We start from the raw sequence: 9,523 nt of genomic DNA, 5'->3' as shown, positions 1-9,523 counted from the left end.
CTTTACACTCAACAATACCAATTAATAGCTCAACTCCTTATTACTTCTACCTAACTCTTTAGTGCTCCGGTTACCTTCTCATTGCTCCAAAGCTCAAATCCCATTATTTCATATTAATATCATCTCTCTCTTTCTTACCATGGATCTTTTCTTATCATACTATCACTCACTTTTTTTTTGGAATCCCCAAAACTCGGTTCATAACGTTACTTGCCCAAGGAAATCACACATTAGTTTCACTTCTTGATGATACAAATTCCCAAACTCACTCACTATCTGCAAATCCACGTCGCGATATGTCTCCATTAAGTTCACTATATACCACTCTTCTCAATCCCTTTAAAACGAACTTTCACTACATGTATTTTTAACCCACACGACTCCTAACAATCTCCCTCCATAATTCTTTACACATCTCAAGTTGCCACTATCCACATCCTTCCTTTCAACCTTTTCATTCTCACGTTCCTTAGACTCACATCATCCCTTGCCCACATTCACTTACTTTTACATTACTCAACACACAATCATATCACTCATCTCATCTCACAAAACATGTTCCATGCCTTAATAAGCCTTATCAATCTTCCTTTTCTTTTCCACTACCTATCACAACCACATATAACTCATGTCCTCCCCACCGAACTCATACTCACCACATGTGCCACTCCTTACATCACAAGATTGGGTAACTTACGCATCAGGACCAACACATACGTAAAACAATGCATAAGGAAGTAAAAGAACACCTTTGAATTAAACATAATAGGCAACGAAGTCAAAAGATAAACATATGACCCAAAATAGGGGTCACTAGATCGAGTACAGGTCACTCGATCGAGTAAGAGACTTACTCGATCGAGTAGGTGAAGGTCAGAGACACGTATGAAAAATTACCAGGACTACTCGATCGAGTAAGGGTTACTCGATCGAGTAACAAGAGGTGAACTCGATCGAGTGAGGGCCACTCGATCGAGTATCCTACGTATTTCTTAGCACTGTCCAATTTTCGTAAAACGGCCATAACTCACCCGTTTCTTGGTCGTTTTGGGCATGTGATCTATCGTTAGAATCATAAAAGAACAAGTTATTACCTCCAATTGGAATCACATTAAAATCATTTATTCATCTCAAGTTATAACAGTTTAAAGACAACTTCGTTGTAATCAGACAACATAACTATTCGATTTTTACTTCCAAACAACTTAAACAACAACAAGGTAAACAAAAACAACTCAATACTCATAAAACCAGTATCCCTAACCACATGTTACTATTTACAAAAGTCAAACAACAACTTCCATCATGCACATATATTATTCAACTTACCACTCATGTAACGCCCGCATGCTTTTATTCTATAGCCTTACGTAAGAACAATGACATAATATATAACATCAAATTCCCATTCACGTGTTATTAACATATCAACATTATAAAAATCCACTTCAGTCATATAAACATGCTTAAATCATGAAATCATATTCTTATGCAACATTATCTATCATCCATCATACACTTTATTTAACGCATGCATATAGTATATAACTTTATTATATAACTTTACGGAAACAAAATAATGTATAACCATATCACATCGCCTAATCTCATGTTACTAAGATTGCCACATTATAAATCATTCATCCTGCAACATCATTATTCATCACATATTATCATATATGAACTACTTTCTTTTTCCACCACATCATTCATCATTCTCATATACTTTTCTAACAAATCTAAACAACATTGTAAACCAACTATCATGCAACATGCCTATTCACAACACTTTATCATTTACCACATTCCTCATTCCACCACAATCATTTTGCAACATTTCTAAACAACACATCATTCAACATACGCAATAAAACATTAGCAAATACATAGCGGTCCCATGACACCCCATAGTGACAGGTTCAAAATTGTAGGGCGAGTTCGCGACTTTAGAACGTCTCCCAAGTCTTTGCATTAGCTCCTACAACTTCTACCCGGGTTCATTTTAGTCTGACTCCCTATGTTCATTAGGTTCATTGGTTACAAGTTTCAGGATCGTCGCTCTGATACCACTTTGTGACACCTCTATACTCCAAGTGCCTTACTAGGACCACTTAAGGTATGTGAACGTCACCATCTCGGTTACCCGAGGCAATGATAATCAAATGACAATAACGAAACGTACTTAATAAGAATAAAGTTTAAGTGATACAAGTCAAACTCCAAACTGATAAAGGAAATACAAGGTTCTCAAAACTGCCAACTACTAAACAACTACAAAATGTTCGACACAGCGGAAGACTTCTAAACTGCAACGTGAAGACTCATCTCAGCTATCCTATGCGCATTACCGTCTCATACCTGCTCAATAAATGCTCACCACCTCCGAATGGATCATCACAGTTTTTAAAACATTTAACGGGGTCAGTACTGATTACATAAAAACAACAACAACCACAATGAAACAGAAACACAGATAGCTCAAACAGCTCAAACCAATCCCAGTCTCCATCTCCAATCTCAACACAACTGACTACATACTAAAGTATGTAGCCCTGCCAGAATACCCATCGCAACAAGTACTCCACGCCGCCAGACACCAAATCCCCGCTCATCTCCATCGAGCGATAAACCCAAGTTCATTAATGTGCACATCCCTTTTGTGGCGGGTTTCACAGAAGGCGAATCAAGGGCGTGAAGCCACTCCCGCAAGTGACTCCACTCAGCCAGGGACGCGCCCCGAAGATCACAGACAGATACAAACCAATCAACAATACACAACCAACAACCGTTAAAATCAAACCAACAACTTAATTAACTAATAATCACAACAACAATCACCACACATTATGTAGCCAATAGTGAGTAGGGAAACCCTACCTGGAATAGCAATCGCCAAGATCGTCACAATCAGATAATCAAAATCGTTCTTCAATGAAATCACTTCCTATCAAACAAACAATCATAAAATCACAATCTAACATCAACAATACTCCTAAAACCCCCAAATTACCCAATTAGGGTTTAAACCAAAGTTAACGGATCAACATAAAAATGGTACAAGGATCTTACCCACAACCCTACGGACTCAACGGCGCAAAGAACACTGAATTCCGACGACTCAAGCCTTGGCATTCGATAACAATGCGAAGAAGGAGAAGTAACGTAACTTGTTTTTGTCTTTTATGAAACTTAGAACGAATAGGGTAAAATGAAAAGGAACTGACGAAAGATGCTTTTATATCCTTTTCGTGATACTATCAAAACCCGGCAAAATAACCCGTAAGACTCACTTACTCGATCGAGTACCCTACAGGCAGTCTACTGTTTTGCGTAAAAAGCTACTTACTCGACAGAGTAACCCCCACTCGATAGAGTACCCTTAGACACATAAAACCGTAGTATTACACTTATCTTCAATATACGCTCCATCTCCTAGCCACGTCTTATCCCTACTCTGAGGACCTCCCTCGATCCTCATATCCAGCGCCAAGTGTAGCTCGAGTTATAGCCCATCTCCGCATTCAAGAACGAGTTATGTTGAAAAAATTTTTCCCATAAAATTCTCGGCATAAGACTCATCCCATCCGTCAATAATCTCGATGCTTGATTGCCCAAAAGCGTAGCATTGAACTTATTCAAATGTAAATTCTGATTTATAGCCGAGGAAGAACATGTACTTTGATACGTGCATTTTATATAGTCTTTTTAGGCCTTTTTATTCACGTATTTCTATGCTATTATTGTAGTTTATGCTACGAAATGCCCCGAATATGCTACTTTGGTTTGTTTTGTCTTATTTGCAGGAATGAGCCAGAAAGTAGTGAAATCGAGCTTTTTACCGTCCTTTTAGCATGCATTTGGAGGAAGAGTGAATTTGGAGCAGGAATATAGCTATTTTGAGATGCGCAAAGAAGAAAGATAGCTAGGCGAGCAAAGGAAGGACTTCAAATTGCTAGTGCCTACTTTGAAGAGCTATATCTTGAGTTCTAAAACTGATATTCAGGTGATTCCAATTGTAGATGAAAGCTTGTCCTCTTAGCTTTCCAACGCCACTTGAATCGCCCTGTTTGCCCAAGTAACGAAGACATGGCAGCCGTTTGAAGTTCAGTGCGCAAAGCAGGAAATTGTGCGCTGGAAAGTACTCGATCGAGTATATTTATGTTCGATCGAGTCCTTTTTCTACTCGATCGAGTAGATTCAATTTAAGGTTTACTCGATCGAGTAAATTTTCTATTCGATCGAGTGGTTTAAGCTTTATTTTACTCGATCGAGTAGTTTAAAAGCACTCGATCGAGTGGTTTGCTATTGGGCTCGGGATTTTTAGTCCGTGATTGGGTTTATGTTTGTAAAATCTCGCTTCCCTATATAAAGGAAGTCGGGATTAAGTCATAATTATTCTGGATACTACTAGGACGACGCTTCTATCACACTTCATGCTTTTCCTTCTCTCTTTTCTCTGTAAAACACTTTTCCACCATTCTTTTCCGGATCTCTTAATCAGTAATTCCTTTCCTTACTCTTTTTCTTCCTTTACTTTATTTTTAATTTATGATGTTGTTTATTCCTTTATTTTTCGCTCTTGCTCTTCCCTTATCTATGTTTAGCTAATTCCCCTGCTAGGATTTAGGGGAGTCGATGAACCGATGTTAATTGCTAATTAGGTTTACGCATGTGTCGTTGTTGTTAAGTCTATGTTGTTAATCACTGCTTTAATTGTTTCTAGCTATTTGAATCGATGCATTTAGCCTACTTAATATTGGTAAGCCTTGACCTAGACCGAAAGATTGGAAGGGGTGAGACCCGCAGTGAGCAATAGGATGCTTTAGTGAGGACGAAAGTTAAGCTAATAGCATTTTAGGGCGAATTGAGACCGAAAGGAGATATTCGTTGCCCCTTAGACCGACACATCGACTAATTTGTGACCTTAGCTGCAATTGACTGACATTCATTGATGACCCGACAATCCTAGTTCTCTCTCTTTATTGTTAATCCCTTTATTTTTATCGCTCAATTTCTCTTGTCTCCTCTCTTAGTTTAGAAATCGTACTCAAACCCCCGTTACTCTTAGACTAACTTAAAACAGATAAATCTCATTTTTGCCTCCCTGTGGAGATCGACCCTACTTATCGCTAGCTTCTGTTAGTTATATTTAGGTATTTATTTTTGGTACATAACGACCATATCATACTTGATAGCTATATACAAAGTAAGGCCTTGTTCTTTTGAATTAAAATTATCTGAATTGAACTGAATCTAATGGACCTACACTAAATTGAACTGAACTTTTTGAATAATAACATAACAATAAGTAAAACTCTTCTGAACTGAACTAAATTGAACTTAATGGCGGACCTAAACAGAACTGAACTGCATTGAACTTAGTTGAATTTATAAGCCTTGAAGTTAAGTCCAAAGAACAAGTCTGTTCTTTTGGATTTAAATTTCAGCTCATTTTAGTTCAGTTCTATTCATTTTAGTTAAGTTCAATCCCCTATTTACCAAATGAATAGACGAAACTCTAAATTTTCCCGCCTAAAACATGCATCCTAGAATAGGGTTTTGTATTTTTAGCATATAATATAGGTATTTACATGACGGGTTATAAATGGGCATAATCTTTTATATTTGAATATTTATAACATTGAATATTCACATTCTGCATAAATTTATCTCCGGTCTTTCTATGATAAATAATTATTTATTTATTTCTTAAGAACTTTATGATAAAACTTCATTGATTATTTATGGTAAAAAGTTGCCGCTTACATGGCTTCTTACGATTTAATTTTTTATTTCTCAAATCAAAATACAATGATGAGAAAGATGAGAAATAGATGAATTTTCAATTTAAATTTCACAAATACTTAATACTAAAAAAAGTAAAACTCTAAAAATACCGTGCATATATCGCACGGGGTCTATACTAGTTTAGCTTAATTCAATGTAGTTCAGTTCAGTTTAGCGTTAATCTATTCACAAATTAACTGTTACTTTAATTCAGTTCAGCTCTATTCAATACACTTTCATAGTTCAGTTCAATTTAACTCTTTTCAACTTAAAGAAATCGGGCCTAAGTCGTTGATTATCAAGAGTTTGATTTCAATCCGATACTCAACTTAACAATTTACTCGAAAAAATAAATAAATTAATAGTTTATCAGCTTATTTTATATCCGGCTAGAGATCGAAAATATGACCTCTTTCCAAAACCTAGATGAAGATAAATTTCTATAAAACCCTAAAGAGATATAATTTCAATTTCAATAAAATCTCCATTATTAACTTTATCTACCCATCTCCTAAGTATTATATACCTCTCAATCAATTATTAATTATAAATATTATATTATTCTTCTTAGAGAAAACTTTAGCCATGAGTTGGGTGGACGATGATGATGATGATGTTCGTTATTTTTCTGACAACAGCTTCGTCAGTGATGACGGCCATTGTTACGGTATTGACGACAACGACAATGCCAACGAACAACCCGTAAATCGATACACCGTCTTGGCCGAGTCTGACATTCAAAACCGTCAAAACGAACAAATTTCACATCTCTCATCTCTTTTTTCCGTGTCGAATGCTGAAGCAATCGTTCTACTATGCCATTACAAGTGGGACCCGTCTCGCTTACTTGATCAGTGGTTTGACGATGAAGCAACCATCCGAAATAAGGCAGGATTGTTAGTTAAGGGCAATAATGTCGAAAAATCAAAATCCTTGAAAAATAAAAGGTATTCATGTGGTATTTGTTTCGAAGAGGATTTTTTAATCGAACAAATTTGTTCAGCTAATTGTAATAATCATTATTATTGTATAAGTTGTTGGAAAAGTTATATTAGTACGTCGATTAACGAAAGCGGGCTAGGGAGTCTTACACTTAGATGTCCGGAACCAAAGTGTCCTGCAATTGTAGGGCAGGACATGATTTCCAAATTGACATCTAAGAAAGATGAAAAAAAGTACTTACAATATTTTATTAGGTCTTACGTCGATTCTAGGGTGAATATTAAGTGGTGTCCGTCACCAGGGTGTGACCGTGCGGTGGAATTGGAACACGGTGGCACCGGTGAATATGATGTTACTTGCGATTGCTCGCATTCATTTTGTTGGAATTGCGGCGAGGATTGTCATCGTCCGCTGGAATGTAAGATTGTGTTAGATTGGATTGTGAAGAATAATTCGGAGGCTGAGAATACTATGTGGATTTTGGCTTATACTAAGCCTTGTCCCAAATGTAAGCGGCATATTGAGAAGAATCATGGTTGTAGTCATATGACTTGCTCTGCACCTTGCCGGTATAATTCCTTACTACTCTTTATCTTTTGTTTACCCTTGATAAAATACCCCGCACACCGTACTGGACCTAAGGGGGCCTAGTAGGGGCGGTCACCCCTACCAGATGAAATTTTCGAAATTTTAAGTTTGATTTTTTCGGGTTTTTTTTAGTGTACCTTATAATTTGCTCCCTTCAAAGTTTTCAAGCCTTAGTTTTAAATTCTGGTTCTGTCACTGCCCGCACAAAAGATAAACGAAGGTTACCGAACAAGTAATTTATTTTATTGTTTTTTTTTTTTTTTTTTTTTTGATCAAGCGAAGCGGAATACATCCATACTAGAGAAAAAGAAAACTATGGAAAACAAGAACAGAAACTATCTAAGACTCCAATTGAAGTCTAATTTCATCGTTTTCCTTTTGACACGTGACAAATCGACTATGATTCCTCAAACTACTTTTAATTCTTACTCGGAATTACACTGAGAATTATTACTTTGATTTCTTCTTGATTCTAATGTAGCATAATTAACAATTAGATGATGTTTGTGTAATACTGATTTTAAGTCGAATTGAACGTGATGAAATACTCCCTCTATCCTAGTGAATAGTTTACACTTGCTTTATTTCGTAAGAGAAAATTAAAAACTATTGACTGGAACGGAGGGAGTAACATTTACCCCGTGTTACGTGGCAAGCCTTAAGGAACTTAGTTATTATGCAGGTATGAGTTCTGCTGGTTGTGCCTAGGTGACTGGATGAACCACTCGGGGTGCAATCGGTACACTCAGACCGAAGAAAAACAAAGAACATTGGCACGCCAATCTATCATAAGGTACACTCACTACTATGAACGATGGGCAAGCAACCACAAGTCAATGCAAAAAGCTATACAAGACTTGCATAATTTGCAAACTATCCAATTACCCGAACTTAGTGATCGGGTATCCGTACCAGTGACCCAACTTGAATTTATTGTTGAAAGTTGGAAGCAAATAATTGAGTGTAGACGCGTACTTAAATGGACTTATGCTTACGGGTTTTTCATGCCTGAGCATGAAGATGTGAAGAAAAAGCTTTTCGAGTATTTGCAAGGGGAGGCCGAATTAGGTCTTGAGAGGCTACACCATTGTGCTGAAATTGAATTGTCGAAAAAATTATTGGGCGACGAGGGTGAGATTAAAGCCGAGTTTGGCGATTTTGGAAAGTTTCGGGCTGAATTGATTAAATTGACCAAGGTGACTGGTACTTATTTTGAGAATTTGGTTACGGGTTTGGAAAATGGTTTGTCTGAGGTGGTTTCTTCCGAAGTTCCTCCAGTAGATGATCCTTCGGATGTATTGTCTAAGACAATTTTTGGGCAACTAATGATTTAGACCTTGCTTGTTGAACTATGATTAATTGAAAACTATTTATAGTCTCATGTAAAATCATTGTTATTTACTTATCTCTGACGAATCCAAGTCATTTCATTTGTCAATATAGTTATCAATAATAATCATCCATAAAGATAGATCTGTTTCATAAAATGATTCATATAGTCATACCTCATACATCTCTTAAATAAGAATTCGCAACATGTGCCATTAACATGACGGCATGATAAAAGTAGATTAAACTTATTGTGAAATTGTCTTATATAAGACTAACCTTAATAACATCGTTTAATCGACCATCCTAGAGTCAATAACTAACAAAGTTAAAATGGACATATACTATTGCACGGTGTACGTGTACCTAATTACGCACTCAAGAGTCAAGAATGATAGAGCTAGAATCAATATGTTGGGGGTATATACCATATTTACAAAGCCGATCATATGAGAATAAAAGTTAACTCAAATGGTAAGAACGCACTTACTCCAGTCGGATCGCATAATCGTTTATGATTACTCTCCCTAACATAGATTTATGTAGACCTATACTCGGGCTAAGGGCGAGACAGGTTGGAATTTTAGGACCCGGGCCAGGCCCGGGCTAACGGCAGGTCAAGATCGGGCCGTATCAGGCCAAGTTGTATAAAATAACGGGCCAAGGCGGGACGGACTGGATCAGTCCGTGCTAATAGCCAGTTATAGATTTATGGAAAATGAGATGGCGACACCGGGTAAGATACACTCCTTTCAATTCATTTGGTTTCTTATGCTTATGAGCTATAGTCGTTTAGGATAGGGGTGTTAACGAGCCGAGCTTGAATTGGCTTTCCTCTGCTTGTGCTCATAAATTAAGACTCGAGCTCCAACCAATC

The 9,523-nt window shown here is 37.0% G+C and overlaps 1 protein-coding gene across 1 annotated transcript; it reads left to right on the top strand.

Moving 5' to 3' along the window:
- The first annotated feature begins 6,208 nt into the window (after window positions 1-6,208).
- Window positions 6,209-8,699, top strand: LOC141652092 (putative E3 ubiquitin-protein ligase ARI10). The gene is made up of 2 exons (XM_074459734.1): window positions 6,209-7,298; window positions 8,000-8,699. Exons 1-2 carry the CDS (start codon window positions 6,214-6,216, stop codon window positions 8,649-8,651), a joined length of 1,737 nt encoding a protein of 578 aa, XP_074315835.1. The 5' UTR covers window positions 6,209-6,213; the 3' UTR covers window positions 8,652-8,699.
- The last annotated feature ends 824 nt before the right edge of the window (window positions 8,700-9,523 follow it).

Source organism: Silene latifolia, chromosome 4, assembly GCF_048544455.1.
Source record: "Silene latifolia isolate original U9 population chromosome 4, ASM4854445v1, whole genome shotgun sequence".
Taxonomy (NCBI): Eukaryota; Viridiplantae; Streptophyta; class Magnoliopsida; order Caryophyllales; family Caryophyllaceae; genus Silene; species Silene latifolia.
The sequence above is the reverse complement of the archived record's forward strand: the minus strand, read 5'-3'. Positions and strand labels throughout refer to the sequence as shown.

What these genes read in the sequence shown, in the direction of transcription:
- LOC141652092 (XM_074459734.1), top strand. Translation starts at nt 6,214, where the DNA reads ATGAAGATAAATTTCTATAAAACCCTAAAGAGATATAATTTCAATTTC. An exon ending in ACTTGCTCTGCACCTTGCCG is followed by an intron (nt 7,299 to 7,999) that starts GTATAATTCCTT and finishes GTTATTATGCAG; the next exon opens with GTATGAGTTCTGCTGGTTGT.